Raw genomic sequence first — 22495 nt, forward strand, 5'->3', positions numbered from 1 at the left:
TGATTCCCCGAATCCCTCTGATACCATCGGATCTACCATTCCAATTTAAACGCTTACAATTTCCGGTAAAGACATCTTTTGCAATGACCATTAAATAAATCTCAGGGTCAAACCTTCAACGTTGCAGGCTTAGATTTGAGTGTTGACTGTTTTTCACATGGCCAACTGTATGTCGCTCTTTCAAGAGTAACCTCTAGAGAAAACATGTTTGTATTGTCTAATGACAAGAAGGCTATGAACGTTGTATATAAAGACATTCTGTAATATAGTAATTGTTGTAAAAATAAAATAAATACATATGTAAAAATGCAAAAAGTTAATATGCAAAAATGTAGGGTATGAATTTAGATATCCCAAAGATAGCAGGAAATCTGCATGCTATAAAGAAAGGAGAATTGTTTTACTCCAAATTTAACGCGTGCGGGCCACGGGCAATAATGAATAAGCCAAAACTACTGGATCGATTTTAATCATTTTTTCAGTGAGTGACATAGCGTATATATTTTATACCCGTGCGAAGCTGGGCGGGTTGCTAGTTTTAAATAACTAAAAAATTTAGGAGGGCACATCAGCTAACTTTTAAATGTATGAACCTGAGATTTGAACAAGCTTATGCAAGAACGCGAATGTGTTTATCAGCATAATCAGAGTTATAGACGGAGAGCTGGCGGCCGCGGAGGTACTACGATAACACCTCCGGCTAGAATTTTGAGAAGTGGTTGGGAGAACCATGAAACAGTGCCATTTGCAAGGATTTTGCTCAAAACCCCTGCAAAAAAGACGTCAGACGACTTAAAGTTGCAAAAAAAAAGTTGCTAAAAAAATTTTCGTACCTCCGGCTGAAAATTTGTAGGCTTACTGTTTGAAGGTCACAAATGCTGTATATAAATCGTCAGACGTCTAGATCGCTGCAAAAGTAGTGTCAGACGACCCCAAATTTGTAAATTTTTTCGAAAATTTTTTTTTTTTTTACCTCCGTCTGACGTTCTCACATATTATAGTAGGCACTATTTTAAGTGTATATTTAAATCGTCAGACGGAAATACCGCTGCTAAGTCATCCTACAATATCCGTGAAGTTCCGGTCTGCCTGAATTTTTTTTTTTTTTTTTCGGAATTTATTTTTGTTACCTCCGTCTGACATTTTTACATACTATTGCAAAAAGCATTTCAAGTACACATTTAAGTTGTCAGACGAAAATACCGTTGCAAAATACTTATCTCAAGCTAGTATATACTTGATATAGAATGCGGGAAAAAACAGGCGAAAATCGCATTTGAAATTACGATGAAATCGTGTCAAATATATAAATACGTAGCCATAAATGTGTGTGTGTGTATATGTGTCACGAACATACGCAAATGTGTCTTAGGGCCTAGCCGCTATGCCCGCTTTGTATATTGAGACGGGGAGAGGAAAATAGGTTTGGGCACGCTTAGTGTAGAAATGTCGGGAAAAGAGAACGTTTGTCTGAAAATGGCGTCTAATAAAAAGTGTGTGATTTGCCAACTTAGTGACGAAAGTGATTCAATACCGTTACTAAATTCGAATTGAAGGGAAAATTTTACGCATGTGTCGTACATATAAAAAGTAAAAGATTCTTCGTCTGAATAAAATAAAAATGTTGATTTCGGTGTATTGTAGAGAATTATTATTGTGTGTTTCATTTATTTCCGCAGGCAAAATAACCTCACTATACTTCAATTTCAATTTTTCACGAACTTGAAGCACTTCTAGACACTTCTGCAGTTTATTCGAATTTAGTAACGGTATTGAATCACTTTCGTCACTAAGTTGGCAAATCACACACTTTTTATTAGACGCCATTTTCAGACAAACGTTCTCTTTTCCCGACATTTCTACACTAAGCGTGCCCAAACCTATTTTCCTCTCCCCGTCTCAATATACAAAGCGGGCATAGCGGCTAGGCCCTAAGACACATTTGCGTATGTTCGTGACACATACACACACACACACATTTATCGCTCCGTATTTATATATTTGACACGATTTCATCGTAATTTCAAATGCGATTTTCGCCTGTTTTTTCCCGCATTCTATATCAAGTATATACTAGCTTGAGATAAGTATTTTGCAACGGTATTTTCGTCTGACAATTTAAATGTGTACTTGAAATGCTTTTTGCAATAGTATGTAAAAATGTCAGACGGAGGTAACAAAAATAAATTCCGAAAAAAAAAAAAAATTCAGGCAGACCGGAACTTCACGGATATTGTAGGATGACTTAGCAGCGGTATTTCCGTCTGACGATTTAAATATACACTTAAAATAGTGCCTACTATAATATGTGAGAACGTCAGACGGAGGTAAAAAAAAAAACAAATTTTCGAAAAAATTTACAAATTTGGGGTCGTCTGACACTACTTTTGCAGCGATCTAGACGTCTGACGATTTATATACAGCATTTGTGACCTTCAAACAGTAAGCCTACAAATTTTCAGCCGGAGGTACGAAAATTTTTTTAGCAACTTTTTTTGCACCTTTAAGTCGTCTGACGTCTTTTTTGCAGGGGTTTTGAGCAAAATCCTTGCAAATGGCACTGTTTCATGGTTCTCCCAACCACTTCTCAAAATTCTAGCCGGAGGTGTTATCGTAGTACCTCCGTGGCCGCCAGCTCTTAGTCTATTAGAAAAAATACTCATTGAAAAAAAATTGTTTCTAGTTGAGAAAAAATACTGAAAATCTACTCAATGCGCTTTAAGGCATGAAACAATTACTTTAAGTTGATTGCTGTAGTAATTTTTTCAGTTCACACAATTTACTTGTTTTCATTTTCTACATCCCAATCACTTAATTGCCAACCTCCGATGAGCCACTTACCTGCACTGAGGCCGTGAACGCTGCACTCAAGAATTTCACATTCACCGTATTTACAATAATGGTAATGCCATCCACCACCTTGTGGATGAAACTATATTTGCCCTGCGGCACCTGTGGCAGTGATGATTGAGCCGTTGCACCGCCGGCACTGCCACCTCCACTCCCAACACCACCCGGCGAATTGGCATCCTGATTTCTGGTGCTCGGATCACAGGTTTCAACGCTGATGTTCACCTCGTCCAGTGTCTGTGTTTCGGTCATGGTGATGATGATGATGTATGTGTGTATGTGTTTGTGTTTGTGTGCATGTATGTTTACGGATAAGTCATAAAAATAGAAGAAAACATAGAACAAAAATTGCACATTTAGTAAGCCAACAAACAAGACATTTATCGACTTGTCATCTACTTGTTTGTATGTATGTATGTATGTACGCTACTCACCAGCGTTATTGGCACACTTTTCAGTTTTGTCCAGCTAATACGAAAGGACACATGATTGCACCAAGCCGATGTGAGTCGTAGCCATGAAGGCAACTCTAACAGTTCAGTGAGCACTGCTTCGTCCAGCTGTAAATTCACCAGATCCCCCTCACCACGAAATGTGCTTAAATTAATTTTATCCGATGACAAATTCTTCGTGTAGCTGTAAACATGAAATGGATGATAAAAATGGAAAGTGAAATATTAGGAAATCGCAATAAAAGTGCAAAATTTATAGCTTCAAATTGGAAAAATCACTACCCATAATTTCCCCTCTCATTCATAACACCCAATTGTTAGCTCTTCGCCGCCCCAATTGAACATTTCAAGACCTTGTTGTTATTGTGCTCACCAATTGACCTGTTAAAAAACGATGTCAGCAATATTTCTGTGATACAATTTCTTGCGTCTCGCTTCAATGGCTTTGTAGTTGTGTTGCGAGCAACTAATTGGTGTTCCTAATTGACGTTTTTCGAGTAGCGTTGGCAGAATTCTACGAATATTGAAATTTTTTTGCATTTTTTGTAATCTGTAGTCTGCAACTCAGCAGCTCAGAAGCTTTAGCTCAATATTTAACTGTTTCAATAATGCAATTTTCTGCATCCATTCTGCACGCTTGAATGCTTCAATTTATGATTTTGACTAATCGAATGGAAATAATTGGTGCATAAATGCAGTTCGCTGAAGGAAATTTTAAATATTTTACAAAAACCATATGGCTTTAAGAGATTTCATATTTGCATTTGCTATTTCAGCCGAAGGTACATTTATATAGGGCAGGCGAATTTAATTTAATTGTAGGTAGGAATAGGCAGGGTGATTTAATAAGATTGCATATTTACTTTTTTAAATAAAACACAACACAATTTGTCGAAATGATTTTTTTTTAATTCATCACGTCGGCTGAAGGCGGCGTAGGCAGTGCTGCGTTTATGTATTTATATAAAAAAAATTTTCTGCTATATAAATTAATGTAAATAAATAAATAAAAATAAATAAATTCATCACGTTTTTTAGTCTATGGCATCTATGTATGTAAGTAACGCAATATCTATAATTCCGACCACTACTCCTACGCAGTATGCGCATATGGAATCGCCTTACGCTTATTGGCAGAGACCAGAGCTCGGCAACCTGCAGCTCGCGAGCCACATGAGACTGTTTGGATATGAAGCTGCGGCTCTTTAGTTCCATATGCAAATATAAAATATTTTATCAAAAACAAAAACATTTAAAAATAATTCTGAATCGTTTAACGAGGATTAGCCACTTGTACTTGCTGACTATAAAGAATTCCTACACGAAGTGGAGATTCAGTATTCCGACCTCCTTCTTCACAATAAAGTGACATGACTTTGCAAGGTAAGGTGTTGAAATATTTTGCTTTGTGCTCGAATGAAATAAATACATTCCTAAATGGAAAAGGCACTCTGCGTCTTCTTAATTGGTGCGATAACCGCTTACGCGATTTTTGCCGAATTTAACAAAGCGCGCCAGCCATTTCTTTCTCGTGCTAACCAGCGATAGTTGGAAACACCAAGTGAAACCATGTTCTTCTCCACCTGATCTTTCTAATGTAGAGGAGGCCTTACCTTTCCTCTGCTACCACCAGCTGATACAGCATCGAATACTTTCAGAGCCGGAGCGTTTGTATCCATTCGGACGACATGGCCCAGCCAACGAAGCCGTTGTATCTTTATTCTGTACAATATATCTATGTCGTCGTAAAGCTTATACAGCTCATTGTTCCATCGCCTGCGATGCTCGGCGTCACGTACGCTGCCTTCGCTATGATATCGAAGTGAGAAGCCTTCAACGACGGTATGAACAATTAAGAAATATTTAGTAAACTGTCAGAAAATTTAATCTGATTTAATTTAATTTAACACAGTTCCTTAACTTATTCAACGTCGAAATATGGCAAAGTATATTAGTATTGCGAGTTCCATGTGGATGGTTTCATGTGTAGAAGTCCACGCAAGTGGGGAAAGTTACTGATCGCCATTCACTTGGGAGTGGCCAGGACGATTCTTCTACATATGGTTCAAGCAGCTCACAACGTCCGGGATTAGCCCACGTATTCTCTGGTTAGCTTCCGAACACCCGTTCGGGAGTGAGCTAACGTGAGAAGGCGAAGCATTCCAGGATAGCTGGTTGTGCGCTGGGTTTGGGACCCGCCACTTAAAAATCCCCCCCAATGAAAAGAACTGCAAAGCCTCAGATGAGAACTGCCTTTACTGATGACGCCCCTGCAAACGAAATAAGGAATATGATTTGAGGGCATGTACCTGGAATGTCCGGTCCCTTAATGGGGAAGGTGCCTCTGCCCGGCTGGTTGATGTCCTCGTGAGAGTAAAGGCGGACATCACTGCCATCCAAGAGATGCGATGGACGGGGCAAGGTAAGAAAAACATAGGACCTTGCGACGTCTACTACACCTGCCATGTAAAGGAGCGCAAATTCGGTGTCGGATTTGTTGTGGGAGAGAGACTTCGTCGCCAAGTACTGTCGTTCACTCCGGTGGACGAGCGTCTCGCAATAATCCGCATCAAAGCGCGATTTTTTAACATCTCGCAAATTTGCGCCCACGCCCCGACGGAAGAGAAGGACCATGCGACCAAAGATTCCTTCTATGAGCGCTTGGAACGTTCCTATGAGCGCTGCCCCCGCCACGACATAAAAATCGTGCTTGGCGACTTCAACGCCAGGGTGGGCAAGGAGGGAATTTTTGATCCCACAGTCGGAAAATTCAGCCTGCACAACGAAACATCCGGTAACGGACAGAGGCTGATCGACTTCGCCGGGGCCCGAAACATGGTAGTCTGCAGCACCAGATTCCAGCATAAAAAGATACACCAAGCTACCTGGCTGTCTCCTGATCGAAAAACGCGAAACCAGATCGATCATGTTGTGATAGATGGAAGACACGCTTCTAGTGTATTAGATGTACGTACGATCCGAGGACCCAACATCGACTCGGATCATTACCTTGTTGCAGCCAAACTGCGCACCCGCCTCTGTGCAGCAAAAAACGTACATCTACCTACGCAAAGAAAGTTCGACATCGAAAAGCTGCAATCATAACAGACAGCCAGAAGATTCGCCACTCGACTCTCACTCCTGCTCTCCGAGAGCACTGCCCAACAAACCGGCATGCGCGAGCAATGGACCAACATTTCTCGTTCCCTACGTACCGCCGCCGAAGAAGAAATCGGATTCCGGCGAGCCCGAAAAAACAATTGGTACGACGAGGAATCTCATGTTGCCGCAGAAAGAAAAGATGCCGCCTATAGAGTCACGCTGCGATCGGGCGCAACGCGAGCCATGTGGGATCGCTACAGAGAGCTGAAAAAGGAAGAGAGACGTATTATCCGACAGAAAAAACGAGAGGCCGAAATACGTGAGTGCGAGGAGCTTGAGATGCTGGCCAATAGGAACAACGCCCGAAAATTCTACCAGAAAGTTTGGCGGCTTACAGAAGGTTTTAAGATCGGGGCGTTTTCCTGTAAGAACAAAGACGGCGATCTGGTGACTGACGTACAGAGCAATCTTAAATTATGGAGGGAACACTTCTCGAACCTGTTAAACAGTGACAGCTGCGCATGTCATAGAGAATGTGGAGATCCCGATACCCCAATCGTTGACGACGGAATTGTAGTTCCGTTACCCGACCATGACGAGGTGAGAATAGCAATATCACGGCTAAAGAACAACAAAGCCGCGGGCGTCGACGGACTGCCTGCTGAGCTATTCAAACATAGCGGCGAGGAGCTAGTAAGGTGCATGCATCAGCTCCTATGCAAAATATGGTCGGATGAAAGCATGCCTGCCGATTGGAATTTAAGTGTGCTCTGCCCAATCCATAAGAAGGGCGATCCTGCAATTTGTGCCAATTACCGCGGGATTCTTCTTCTTCTTCTTAATTGGCGCGATAACCGCTTACGCGATTTTGGCCGAGCTTAACAAAGCGCGCCAGTCGTTTCTTTCTCGTGCTAACCGGCGCCAATTGGACACACCAAGTGAAGCCAAGTCCTTCTCCACCTGATCTTTCCAACGCAGAGGAGGCCTTCCTCTTCCTCTGCTACCACCAGCTGGTACCGCATCGAATACTTTCAGAGCCGGAGCGTTTGTATCCATTCGGACGACATGACCCAGCCAACGAAGCCGCTGGATTTTTATTCGCTGCGCTATGTCTATGTCGCCGTAAAGCTCATACAGCTCATCGTTCCATCGCCTGCGATATTCGCCGTTGCCAACGTGCAAAGGTCCAAAAACCTTACCGTGGGATTAGTCTTCTAAATATCGCCTATAAGGATCTAGCGAGCGTATTGTGTGAAAGGCTGAAACTCACCGTCAACCAACTGATTGGACCTTATCAGTGTGGCTTCAGACCTGGAAAGTCTACCATCGACCAAATATTCACAATACGCCAAATCTTGGAAAAGACCCACGAAAGGAGAATCGACACACACCATATTTTCATCGACTTCAAAGCTGCATTCAACAGTACGGAAAGGTATCCCCATAAAACTAATACGGCTATGTAAGATGACGTTGCTCAACACCAGCAGCGCCGTCAGAATTGGGAAGGACCTCTCCGAGCCGTTTGATACCAAACGAGGTTTCAGACAGGCTGACTCACTGTCGTGTGACTTCTTTAACCTGATGTTGGAGAGCATCGTACGAGCCGCAGAACTTAATCGCTCAGGCACAATATTTTATAAGAGCGTACAATTGTTGGCGTATGCCGATGATATCGATATCATCGGCCTTAACAACCGCGCTGTTAGTTCTGCCTTCTCCAAACTGGATAAAGAGGCAAAGCGAATGGGTTTGGTGGTGAACGAGGACAAAACGAAGTACCTCCTGTCTTCAAACAAACAGTCGGCGCACTCGCGTATCGGCACCCACGTCACTGTAGACAGTTATAATTTCGAGGTTGTAAAAGACTTCGTCTATTTAGGAACCAGCATTAACACCGATAACAATGTCAGCCTTGAAATCCAACGTAGAATCTCTCTTGCCAACAAGTGCTACTTTGGACTAAGTAGGCAACTGAGCAGTAAAGTCCTCTCTCGACGAACAAAACTAACACTCTACAATAGTGATGGGCAAACTCAGCACATTTGCACTGTGCAGCAGGTGTGCTTCTGCGAGCTAAAAGTGCTAGGTGAAGGGGGATAACAAAGCACAGGGAAGAAACAGAAAAATTGAGCGAGTTGTGTCTGTGTTTGTATCCTGAATGAGAGAGCAATTATTCATGAGTTCTTACCAGGGATGACAACTTTCAACTTCATATCAAAAAATTTCTAAAAAATTTGGTTTTTTGGTAGATTTTTCTTCAACAACTAAATTAAATACATATTACACTTTCTATTATAATAATGAATTAAGATAATAAACAACAATAGACATGCAATAAAACATTTCAATACTTCGCGTAAACTGTTTCTTAATTGCTAGATGTAAAGAAGATTAAGGCCTCTGAAAATATTTCATTTGAGACTAAATTAAAATCTTACATATTGGAAAGCAATGACAGTTAAATCTTCAATAATATTGATCACTGCATATACTGACGAATCTGTAAATTATTCACACTTACCTTATGATTACTTAAGTGGTTTTTGAGATCGGATATATTTTTTTAAATTGAGCTAAGAAATCCAGAAAATCAATTTTTTAGCAAATTACTTTATAAAACTGCAAACTCTCTTCAGCTACCGAAGTTTGTCAAATTTTTCAGAATTTTTAGCTACTATATGATACCATTTTTTCTTTTATTTTTCATAAAAAGTGGACGTGATTGACAACTAATTTCGCCCATATAAATCCAATACACTCTGATATGCACAACTACAAATAAAAATAAACAACCAATAATATATACTTATGTATATAAATCATGAATAATAAAATCAACAATTTCCAAAATTGATTCCCACATTTAACAACTGCGGCAACTCTTACTCATAAGTTTTGACATTTCATACATAAAATCAGTTTTTTCGTGATTTCTTCATTTTTCGACGATATTTTTTGAGACCGTAAGTTACATATTATTGTCGCGTAAAAAAACACTAATATTAAGTGTATTTGTATGGTGTGGATGCAGTGAAAGTGCTGAAAATTCTATTTAAAAATTTGAAACGGCGAACGTCAAAACAAAGTGCACAGTGTTCAACTGCCGACAAAAACATAAATTTATTTTTAATGTGTAATATATTACTCTGTTTTAACTACTAATTTAGATAAACAAAGTTAAATAAAATATTAAATATAAAACATTTGGTTCAGCATGACCTCAAATAAAAGAATATTGTTAAATTTGAATCCGAAGTGGAGGGTAACTTTTTTATGCAAATATGTAGACGGAGTATCACAATGCCTTGTATGTGAAAAACGTGTGGTGTGTAAGGTTTTTAACATAAAGAGACATTATGAGCTGCACAGGAGTGAATATGATGAATATGTAGGAGAAGAAAAGAAAAGTATATACAAATCCTTAAGTCTAAACGAAGAGCCCGATTCGATGTGCCAAATTACAGATGGTCGGAAAAATTCAAATTATTAAAATTTTTTTTTAATTTCTTAGGAAAACGAAGATTACGTTGTAGATGCAAAGCGTGCAACTTATGAAATCGCGTTAAACTTTGTTCGTGAGAATCGTGCATTTTCGGATGGCGAATTGGTGAAGTCTTGTATATTAAAAGCAGTAGGAATTTTGTCCCCTTATCTCGTAGAACTATAAGCAGACGAGTAGATGAAATGGCGGAAATTACAAAATCGCAGTTAAAAGAGCGTATAAAATCATTCACAGCGATTTCATTGGCAATTGACAACAGTACAGATATATCGGACATAGCCCAATTAGCGATTTTTATCCGAGGAGTTGATGCCCACCCAAATATATGTGAAGAACTTTTGGACATTATTCCAATGAAAGGGACGACTAAAGGTGAAGATTTATTTCAATGTGTTAATGAATGTACTGAACGCATGGGTGTATCATGGCGAAAAGTGGTTTGCGTTGCCACCGATGGTGCGAAATCCATGAGCGGATGCAAACAAATTTCTCTAATCATTTTTGTATACTTTGTCATACTGTGCGCATTGCCATATGCGTGTGATTTGAATTTGAGAGCAACTAAGTACTCACCAAGAATACCCACTCTGCTATGATAATTTCCTCAATGTTTTTTGAAAAAATCCTCTATTTTTTTAATGGAAGCATGTATAAATTGTCTTTTTTAACAACATAAAATTTATAACATGCATTGTTTAAATAAAACATGGCTGGTTGAAATTACTGTTTGCTGCATTTCTTTAAAGCAATTCACTAACATAAAGACATACGATATACATACATACTTATATGTAAACGAAGACAATTTTTTCATTCAGAAAAATATACACTGATTTGTCAGTACAAATATTTCTCCACATAGTTTGAAACTATGAAACTTTGACATGCGAGTGTTCAAACTTCTTGATTATAAAATCGCCTATGCTTCTTGATTACAAAAATTATAAAAGTAAATAAAATATAAATTTGCAAAGATGATGTTAATATTCAAAGAAGCGTTTCCAATAAAAAAAACGAAAAGCATTTTATTATAATATATATTATGAACGATCTAGCAAATCCCAACACTTCAAAATCCCCTAACATGGAATGAATTCCCCTTATCTGGTAACTTTGCTATTGGCAAAGCTTCACTCTCTTTTTTACAAACACATATGCGTTGCTCAGAACTGATTAACACGTTGACTGCCGAGCGAAATTTGCTGGTTATCACACAGCGCCGCAAGTGTGCATCACATATTTACATATATTTGAATTGTCATACATTATATATATATATCCTGTTATATGTTTTCAATTTTAAAATCAAACGACAGAAAATATAATTGACGCAATATTACACCAAAAACAATGCGCCGGCACCCATTGCCCGGCGCGGCGCCATTGAAAAGCCATGCGCCGGGCAATGGGTGCCGGCGCGGCAGTCAACGTGTTAATATACGTACACGCCTATTGCTTACCCTTCTGATGTAAGTTTGTCGCCCCCTCATCTAGCACTTTGCTAGCACGCTCTGCTGCGAGCGAGCCACTCTGCTGCCCGTCCCTACTCTACAAGACTCTCATCATGCCCGTCCTGACGTACGGCGCAGAAGCTTGGACGATGACAACATCCGATGAAGCGACGCTTGGAGTGTTCGAGAGAAAGATTCTGCGTAAGATTTTTGGACCTTTGCACGTTGGCAACGGCGAATATCGCAGTTGCCATGGAACGATGAGCTGTATGAGTTTTACGACGACATAGACATAGCGCAGCGAATAAAGATCCAGCGGCTTCGTTGGCTGGGACATGTCGTCCGAATGGATCCAAACGATCCGGCTTTGAAAGTATTCGATGCGGTACGAGCTGGTGGTAGCAGAGAAAGAGGAAGGAAAGATCAGGTGGAGAAGGACTTGGCTTTCGAGAAAGAAACGACTGGCGCGCTTTGTTAAGCTCGGCCAAAATCGCGTAAGCGGTTATCGCGCCAATTAGGAAGAAGAGAAGTATTGCGAGTTCCACTTCTTCCCTCAAAGATTGTCACAAATTCATTTAAAAATCTATCACAGGATTAAAAATACAGAATGGCACAAATACAGATATTATTTAAAGATAAAGTAAAAAAATGCATTTGTTTTGTATGTAGCAACATCATTGAAATAAATCAAAATCTCCATTATTAATGGGGCATGTCTTTAATCGTATGACCGCCTCGGCTTGCTACACAGTGGCGTATTCTATCGAACCAATTTGCCATAGCTTGTTTTTGGCGCTTTCTGGCTCTTCCCCGCTCTTCCCCATCAACGGCTATGGCGATATGGCCGCGTTCATACAAGCTAATTTTTGTTGAGCCAACTCATCACTTGTGGAAGAGGGGCAGATGATGAAATGAGAGCGCCACTGCGCTGCTCGTGCTCGAACAACTCGCTTCGTACTTTCATTCTTCTCAATATCGTTGTTGGCTGTATATTAAAAACTAAAGCAAATGCAAGCAAGAGAATTGCCCTGTATAGTCCGGGAGCCAGGGGTCGATTTTGGACTGCGTTTTTATACCGTTAAATTTTTTACTATACTTGCGATTTAGCTTTTATGAATAACGAAAGTGAACGTCAGCTGGCGCACCTGCGGTGGGTGTGAGTGTGGGTCGAAACGTGTCGAAAAAAAATTTCTACCAACTCATTTTATACCGGCTCAAATTTTTTTCATGTATTGTTGACATTTAGTAGAATAAAAAAAATAGACAGCTGCGCGGTAGAGGGGGAACAGGTGAACTTGTAAAAAAAATTGAAAAGTAAAACTACTTTATGCCGATTGAAAGTTTTTACAGGCGTCATTTTGGCCTCGTTATTTCATGCCGACTGATTTTAATACTGAAGACAGACGCCATCCAATGGATGACGAAACCAACCGTCAGCTGGTCCAGTAGCGGTGGGTATGTGCGTGGGATGCTGCGAAACGTGTCGTAAAAAAATTTTTAACAACTCATTTAATACCGACTGAAATTTGTTTTGTGTATTGTTTACATTTAGTAGAATAAAAAAAAATAGTCAGCTGCGCCGTAGAGGGGGGAAAATACGTCAGCTGAACAGGCGAACTTGTAAAATAAATTAAAAAGTAAAACTACTTTAAGCCGATTGAAATTTTTTTTACATAATTTTGGACACATATGAAAATATAACAATGATGGTCAGCTGCGTTTATAGCGGTGGGAAGACCGTCAGCCGAAGCAAGAATGTATCATTGCGTTCATATATCTCGGCGGCGCGCGGAATTTTCAATGCTTCGGAACTTGGGGGAACTTTGGCTACCACTTGGGATATTCGGCAACGAATTCTGCATGATAATTTCTCATGTATTCACACACTCGTCCAATTAGTCATTAGGCCTCTATCAGCTGGCAAAGAGTGAACTTTATAAGATATGTATGTATTTAAGGAAGAGGAAAAATTTCGCTCATCATGGTGTGAACCAGGGGTTCATATATTTTTCTTAGAATCTTTCTTTCAAAAAAATTTAACTGATCGGTTTCATTGGATATCAGCACCCCGATTTCGCAACCATATGTGAGTGACAGTTTTGTATATTCAGTTTCCGATCCCATCAACTTTGTACGCGCGAAGTAAGACTCATTTGCATCATCCGACGCCCATTTGCTGTTGAGTTTGTGGCAATAATTTGTATGTCAGAAGAGCAGCTCCCTTTCGGTAATTCTTACCTTAGTATCTTTTGTTCCCCTCCTTCCACTGAAGTTTGTCTTTTTCTTTAGAGGTATTCGCCACGTTGAAAACATTTGGAGTGATTTAAAGAAGCGATTAGGGAAGAAAACATTAAAAAATAATAAGAATTTATGGCAAAAATCAAGAACTTTGGTATTGCGCTCCACAGAAACCTTTTTTATTTTTATTTGTTCACTCCACTCGGGAGCATAGGGCCTCAACAAGACTTGCCTTGCGTTGGTTTCTTTAATCTATTTGAGATCTCACAGGGTAGGTGATTAGCCTGCTGCTATCAGTCCTAAGTAGTGGGAATGTCCACCTGTCTTTGTTTAGGAACAAGGCCTTCTTACTGTTTGGAGCGCCATCTGTGTGTCACATTTTTCTACCAGAAGGATCACACAGATGGTTGAGGACTTCGCTAAAGTAGTGTGTCTGCGCTATTACCGCGGCTGCCCGCTTCCTCTTGCTGGCGTCACTGTTGCAATGTGTAACTGTGTGCTTTTCTTTGTTTTTGCTTGTTTTAGCAGCCACAATGCAAACAATGCGCTGACTATTATGCGGGAGTAAGGATGGAAAGGATAAGCTTTTTGGGTTTGAGGAATGGTTTTGTTTTTTTAGGTAAATTTGGAAAAGTGCGAGGACCGTGCTTTACGTGGGATTCGAACCCACAACCTCTGGGATGGCAGGCTAATGCACAGACTACCAAGAATTATCAATTCCGTAGGATTATCAACTCCATGCCAAATCGAATACAAAAAGTCATTGGCAATCATGGTGGACACAGTGACTATTGCTTAAACTTCGATAATTTAAAAAGCATTTTTTATAAAATCACTAAATTCTTTTTGTATCGAATTTATTTCTATTCGTACATATTTTAATGACCTTCTGAACATTTCCTTTTTATTCTTATTGTCACTGGTTTAAGTTTTAAAAGATTTTTGAATTATTGTTTATATTATATTTGTTATATTAATCTATGAAATAAGAAGCACTTACAATTGAATATCTGTTGTTATTATTGTTTTATACAGGGTGGGCCATATAGCGTTTGCTTTTTGAACCACTTATTGTTTTGAGAAAGATAACACAAATGACATTTCAAATGTGTTCATAATTTACTTAAAGGCTTAACATTTATGAAATGGGACGCTATACGCTTGAACAAAACTGGGAAATATTTAAAACCTATTTCCAAAGTGGTGAGTCTTCCTCTTCTTTTCTGATTTTCACATCGGTGGCTACGTCAATAAGCAAAATTGTCGGATTTGGGGCTCAGAAAATCTACACGTTACTGTAGAGAAGCAAATGCATCCACAACGAAAATGAGCGAGGAGTCGCGGCTACAGTAAATGGCGAGCGTTACCGTGACATGCTCAACGAGTTGTTTCCAAAAATTAAAGAGGATGACATGGGCGACATTTGGTTTCAACAGGACGGTGCAACTTGTCACACTGCCAAAGTTACACTCGATCTTTTGTCTACCGTTTTTGAATTCCGACATCAATTGGCCGCCTCGGAGCTGTGATTTAAGCCCACTATTTTTTGTGGGGAGCCGTTAAGGACAAATGCTATGCGAACCATCCAGAGACGATTGATGCTTTAAAACACGAAATCTAGTTTGCCATTCATGAAATTGGAGCCCAAATAATCGAAAATGTGCTTAAAAATTGGGTTGATCGAATGGCCTACTGTTGGCTGTAAAGCCAGTCGTGGCAGTCATTTGAACGATATTATTTTTCATTCATGAATGACAATGTTCAATCTTCAAAAAAAATAAAAGTTTGAAAAAATATTTATTAGTTTTTTTTATAGCCGATTCAAAAACAAATTTTACATGGCCCACCCTATATTTTCCGAATTTCCGACGTATGAACGTGGTGGTACCTAATTTAATGGTCATATGTGTATATATTGTCTACATATACAATAATAATACGTTCCCATATAAGTAGAGGATCTACTTTTTCACGTTTAACTCAAAATCCGTAATTAAAAAGCGAGATTTCCCATACAAAATTTATCTGAGATTATAAAATAATCCTAGATAATAACGATACTTTTCGACATACAACCCTGTGTTTTCTGTGTTATCGATAATTATTATTACGAATGTAAGGAGAAACATCAGAATAAAAACTAAATGAAATGGATGCTGGCAAAGAAAACAGGTCTGTAAACATAATTCTAATAAATTTTTTGTTAAATATGATGTTATTAATTAGGGATTCATTTTACAGGAAAAAGCGAGTGTCCATAACCGTTTTGTCCTCTTATTACTTATTATAAAATGTAATATAGAATATCCCATGCGCATTGCTGCCATAATTTGTTGCAACCTCAGTAAACGTCGCATACAGATTTCCTCCAACTGTTTATTATTATCAGCCAATTGCGCAATTAAATTAGCTATTCCTTCCCCTTGTCTTTTTTTCATATCGTTAATGATAATTAAGCAAACCAAAAACACCGAAATATTCCACCAAAAAAATTTCTATGAAGAAACACCACGCAAAGCAATATTTACAGCTGATTGTCAATTTTGCAGGTAATCTGCCATATGTGAACGGGTAGATTAATTTGTGGATTTATAGGTGATTAATGCATATGTGAACGTATTATAAGAGAGAAATTGAATCATTTAGAAATCGATAGTTTACAGTATTTGATTTTTATTTACATATCTTTGCTGCTAAAGGCGCATTTGCACTGCGAATTTTTAAATTTTCTGCTATCGGCTTTCACATTAAGCAATCACAATTCAATTTAAAATTAAACAAACGACCACAATTGCGCTCACTAAACTGTGTTGGTAAGTGTGGTTTTGTTTTGCCAACTGTTTTTTTATGGTCTGTCTCTTAGCCTGCAGTGTTAATTTAATGAAAATATTTTTTTGAGTAGCCAAAACAGTATCTTTTTGCCCAGAGCAGCGCAAATTGAAAGAGCATCAGAAACCGCACAAATTTTCTGCTAATAAATGCGATACAGCCATTGTATCAGGTCAATCCATAAGTTCGTGCGTTTTATAAAGGTGGTTTTAAAATTAATAAAAAAGATGCTTAAAGTATTTATTAATCAATAATATATTTTTCTTCATTATTTACAAAGTCTTCCCAACGTTTAGGCAAATTTTTAATTCCCTGCTCAAAAAATTTGTTGTCCTTGAAGCCAAAATACGCTTCGATATCCCTTTTTATAGCTTCTTTTGAGGAGTAGTTCTTGTTACTCATATGGGATTGAAGTCCACGGAAAAGGTGATAATCACAAGGTGCAATATCCGGAGAGTATGGTGGATGCGGCATTGCTCCCATCTGAGCTCGTTCAGCTTGCCTAATGTTTGCCTTGTGGTATGAGGTCTTTGCCTTGTCGTGGTGAAACAAAACTTTGCGTCTATTCACTAAAGACGGTCGATTTTTGTTAAGTGCCTCATTCAGGTTTGATAGCTTATGGGAATAATAATCAGCAGTTATCGTCTGGTTTGGTTCCAGAAGATCATAATAAACAATACCGGCCATATCCCACCAAATAGACAGGAGAATCTTCTTGGGGTGAAGGCTATCTCTAGGGGTCGGTTCTGATGTTTCATCTTTATCTAACCATTGGCGTTTGCGAACAGGATTATTGTAAAGGACCCATTTTTCATCACCAGTAGCGATTCAAGCCGTTGCAGCAGCTGAGAACACACAATCACTCTCTGCTGAAGGTTGGCGACGGAAAGTCTATGCGGAACCCATTTTCCCAGCTTTGAAACCTTTCCCAACTAAACCAGGTGCCTGTGAACTATTCCATTCGATGAATTTAACCTCTGAGCTATCATATCGACTGCAAATTTGGCTCAGCTTTCACGAGTTCGAGCAAGGCGTCGGAGTTAAAGACTTCAGGACGACCAGCGTGCGGGGCATCCTCCACCTCGCAGTTACCACTTCGGAATTTTGAAAACCACTTTTGCGCATTCCTTACACTCACGGTATCCTCTCCGTGAACAGTGTTTATTTCTGCAGCAGCAGTTGTTGTATTTTTACCACTTTTATAAAAAAAATTCAAAATATGCCTCTTATACGCGTTCGAAGATTCCATTTTATTTTTTAACAACACGTGCTTCTATCCGCGATTAAAATCACTTGTTGAATGCACAATATAGCAAAGAAAATATAAATAGTACCGTTATACTCCGCGAATAATTTTTTGTATGAAAAAATCGTACAAAAGTGAAATTAGGGGTAAAATGTGCACGAACTTATGGACTGACCTGATAGCTAAAACATTATGATATATGTATATAGATACGTGAGTGGATACAATACATACAACAACTCTGCTGTACGGCTTTTAAAAGTTTTGTTATGTAGGCCATTAAGTGCACATTTTGCACCCAAGCGGGTCGGGGCAAATCATAAATGTTGAATCCTCAGTATGTGTGCACATTGTATGTATGGGTGAGTTGTTCGAGTACAGTTTCATATGGCCGTGGCTATGCCAAATTATTCAGAATAAAAATAGAAGGAGAAATCTTTGTTAAAACGGACACAATCCCGATTTTTTGCGTGGAATTTGTGAATAGTCATAAGTCTACAAACCACCCGGAATTATGGAATTACTTAACACGTTGAGCGCGAACTTGGCCCCTGGGAACCGTCCATTACACTTTTCGTGGACCGACAGTATTAAAGCTAAAAGATAAATGTAACCTGAATGAATGTAATTAAATACACTTTTAATGCGCTTTATTGAACGCTAGGGTAGTGCACCACGAAAGGTTGGTGATGTACAACTTGATAGCTGATCCTACGAAATGATGCTTCTCACCTCTCAATATTCTTGCTTTTCCTTCACGTTGGTGGTGCTGTTAACCTTTACTCGAGACTGGGTAGGCCATCATCGCATGGAAAATCCCAGTGGAGAGTAGGGGAACAAATAAAGCAAAGTGAACACCGACCGGAAACGGACTAGGGACTCGAGACCAACAACCGCCTAGCCGAAACTAATTGTCGCGAAACCGCAACAACCGCACCCATGACTGTCATGCTAAGAAAAAAGAAGAACTTTATTGAAGCATTCTAAGCAAAAGTGTGGCTGGGATTCACACATGTAGCAACTGTTTTTGTTAAATTTTTGGCTTTCTTAGACCCAAATAATCTTGAATTTGCATCATAACAAACAGCACAGTATTTCCGAACTCTATAGATGTCTGCTTCCTTTTTCTATAACCAGTTTTCCTTCATGAAGTGGAATTTGTTCATCTATTCGCTGGAGCAGTCCATTTACCAATTGTCTCTGAAATTCCGTAACTGATATTTTTTGTGCGATTACCTTTTGAAAGAGGAACAGGGAATTGATCGCTGAATACTTAGAGAGCGACCGCTTTCTGCCTTCCGAGGGAAAAGGTCAGAAATAGCAGCGCTGCGCTCAACGTATTAAGGTAACATTCTGCAACATCTTTCGATGTTTGCCGCAATGGAAGAATTCAGGAGGGCCAAGACCAGAAAAGCACGCCAAGTTCGATTAAATCTCAAAGTTTTGCTCACTGTTTTCTTCGATTACCATGGCGTAGTACATCAGGAGTTCTTACCACAAGGTTGTTACGGTAAAAAAGGAGTATTACCTTGAAGTTATGCGCCGTTTGAGCAAAGCAAAAATGCATGGCTTTTGCATTATGATAAAGCAGCTGCTCACTCATCTTTGCTTGTGAGAGATTATTAGACCAAAAACAACACCGTTATCATGTCACCGATTTGGCCCCCTGTGACTTTTTCCTGTTCCCAAGATTGAAGTGATCCATGAAAGGACGGCGTTTTGCGACGATTGAGGAGATAAAAACCGAATCGAGAGAGAGAGAGCTGAAGGACATACCAAAAATTGCATATCGAGGATTGGAAAAAACGCTGGCACAAGTGTTTTATATCTGAGGGGGCCTACTTTGAAAGCGATAAAATAGAAATTGATGAATAAATAAATATTTTTTGAGAAAAATTAAAATTCACCTTATTTTTTGAACACACCTCGTATATAAACAAAATTCTTCACGTTTGTCCAGCAAAAGAATTTAAAAAAAAAAAAATTCCCTATAGATAAAGTTTTTTCATATTATCTAAGTAGGTTCGAAAGAATTGCTACTTTCTAACTTATAATCAGCAATGTAAATTCAAATTTTCCACCGAATGCATTCAAGAACGGCACGCAGTCTACACACGCATCCCAGCTTAACCCCCCACCTGACCACCCACTCACCAACTATGTATTCGCTCATTGCTTAACCACCAGCTCTGAGTTTGTTATTTTAATGCTGTTTTGCATGCCAACTACACACATAAATACGCACACAAATAAACGAATATATGAAAGTAGAAATTATTCAATTTCTTTCTTCGCCTCAACGCAATTTTAAACGCTGAACATCCCACAAGCCAACACTTGATGCCCCTGCCGTTGGTGGTGCTACCACTCAGCCGCTAACTGCTGTACTTGACAGTACTTTAACGATAATTTAATGGTTCGCTGTCGCGTTACGTTGAAAGAAACGCGTTGCATAAAACCTTGGAAGATGTGCTTGCTGTTGGTGGCGGCTCCTCAATGCTAAGGCGCCATCGCGATTGTCTGTCTCGAATTATAAAACGGTCTTGCCTGACTGCCGGCAGAAGGAGTGCTCAGCGATAGGCAACAGGAACTACAGCAGCTCAAGTGCAGCCAAAGATATTGTAGCAAACCATGTATACATTTATGGATGTGTGTGTGTGTGGTTGTAAGGAAGGCTTGTATGCAGGTGATTGTTAGTTTGCAAGCCAGAAACTTGAAGTGGCAATGGGAGCGTCGCCGTTATGAGTCTTCCCAGTTGCATTACAACCAGTTGAATGTGAGCAACGTGCCGCACAAATAAATAAAATTAAATAAATGTAATGACTGAATCCTTCCTTTTCGCTTCGCGCATTTGATATTTTTTACATAAGTCTTCCTTTTCATAGTTTAGTCTTTACATCGTTTTTTTTTTCAGCTCGACGATTTTTTTAAATTATAACTTTGTGACCTAATTCAATTGTGAGTAGAAATTGTTTTTTTTGGCCGTTCGTAGGTAAAATCTTAATAAACCTATGCAAAGCAAAGTCAAAAATTTAAGTTAATAAAAATGTGGTGAGCTTTTAGGCGCAAGAGATGTGTGTTGGATGTAAAGATCGCATAATAACATAATTAAGAGTGGAAAATCAGCCTAAATTTTGCAAACTTTTCTAAATATTCTTCTGTACGTTATTTTTCTGTATTTCCTAGAAATCGAATACGCGTTTTTAATCGTTTAGATTTTTTTTCACTAATAAGAAAACTTCGTCAACTCGAACTAATATAAAAGCACGTGCAGTCGGCCTTTAAATGAACTTCACAAGAACCAAACTCATGAGAATACGAACAACGAACATATCCTCTCTTGGAAGTATCACAAGCGAAAATGCCATTATTATTGAAAATGTGTATGAGTTCTGTTACCTCGGTAGCAAATAACAAATGATGATGGGGCAGTATCTGATGTGTCAGCACGTACTGCGTTCCATAGGCTAAGCCGACTGTGGCGCTTTCATATCCTCTCACTAAGAAGAAAACTGAGAAATTGCAATACCAGCGTAAAATCAATTCTCTTCTATGGATCTGAGACCTGGCTCACCTCTGAGGACATAAGCAGACGCCTTCAAACATTTATCAATAAATGCCTTAGGATTATATGGTACATTTGTTGGTCAAGTATAGTCACTAATAGTCACACTCACCTTCTCTATGTCCAATCCAGTTCCATTTTCGTCTTTTAATTTTAATATCGATTAGGCTGATAATTTTCAAATTAAAAGATGAAAATGTTCGGATTGGGCATAGAGAAGACGGTAATATTGCCAAAATAGCTTTCGAATGGAACCCACAAAGAAATCGGCACAGAAGACGCCCACGCCAAATTTGGACGCGCACAATTTTCAATGAGAGCTTTTCCACCGCCACCTCAGCTGGAACGAAATTAAACAAATAGTGGCTGACAGAAATCATTGGAAAAAAATATAGTAGAACCTTCTTCAATGTTGTATATCTTCATGATGGAACAATATTTTCTTTAAATATTACAATAATTTTTACATAAAACGTTTTTTGTCTCTCCTGAAAATCTTAGTATTTTGAGTTGTGACCCTTTTGTATTTAGGGTGCGATATGGTAAACAAACTGCTTCGACACATTAGTGATTTTGTTTTGGTATCATATACTTCTGGTTTTGTGAAAATGTCTGATTTTGTGCCGAATAATCGTCATTTGCGGGAAGTGTTGATTTTCCTTTTTCATCGGGAGCTACAAAAAGTTTATGAGAATACTACTTTAAGCGAAACCACATGCCGAGATTGGTTCCGCCGGTGATTTTAATGTTGACGACCGTCCGTGTGAAGGAAAGCCAAAAACCTTCGAAGACGCTGAATTGGAGACATTGCTCAATGAGGATCCGTATCAAACGCAAGAAGAGCTTGCTTCAGTATTAGGAGTTACCCGCCAATCCATTTCCAAGCGATTGCATGCTTTGGGAATGATTCAGAAACAGGGGACTTGGGTTGAACGCCGTTTTTTCGCCTGTGAACAACTGCTCCAGCGGCAAAAAGGAAGGAGCCAAAGAAAGTCATAGGGATTGCCCGGTCATGCTTCTAACTCGTCGTCTCGGCCGAATATTCACGCTGCGAAGGTTATGCTATGAATGAAGTTGTATTTTCATAAAAAAACAGCGATAACTTAGTTGCGCATCTAATCGAAAAATAAAAAAAATAAAAAAATGTTTGCAGGTCCGCTCCGCAAAAACTAGCTCTAGACTGAATAATTGTCTCGATGGCGCAAATTTGATCTGAATGATTGTAAAATGAACTGAAAATTGTCGTATACATTGGGA

At 39.1% G+C, this 22495-nt stretch overlaps 1 protein-coding gene across 6 annotated transcripts in view; it reads right to left on the minus strand.

The window, feature by feature from the left end:
- Nucleotides 1-22495, minus strand: part of LOC128865256 (bridge-like lipid transfer protein family member 3A) — a 71695-nt gene that overhangs the window by 43506 nt on the left and 5694 nt on the right. For all 6 annotated transcript variants that reach the window (XM_054105406.1, XM_054105404.1, XM_054105405.1 and 3 more), the window contains exons 2-3: nt 3285-3486; nt 2842-3087 (exon numbers count right to left, since the gene is read on the minus strand). In XM_054105406.1, coding sequence (XP_053961381.1) covers nt 2842-3087; nt 3285-3486 — 448 coding nt within the window. The remainder of the gene's footprint in view (nt 1-2841; nt 3088-3284; nt 3487-22495) is intronic.

The sequence above is a fragment of the Anastrepha ludens genome, chromosome 5 (assembly GCF_028408465.1).
Source record: "Anastrepha ludens isolate Willacy chromosome 5, idAnaLude1.1, whole genome shotgun sequence".
Lineage (NCBI taxonomy): Eukaryota > Metazoa > Arthropoda > Insecta > Diptera > Tephritidae > Anastrepha > Anastrepha ludens.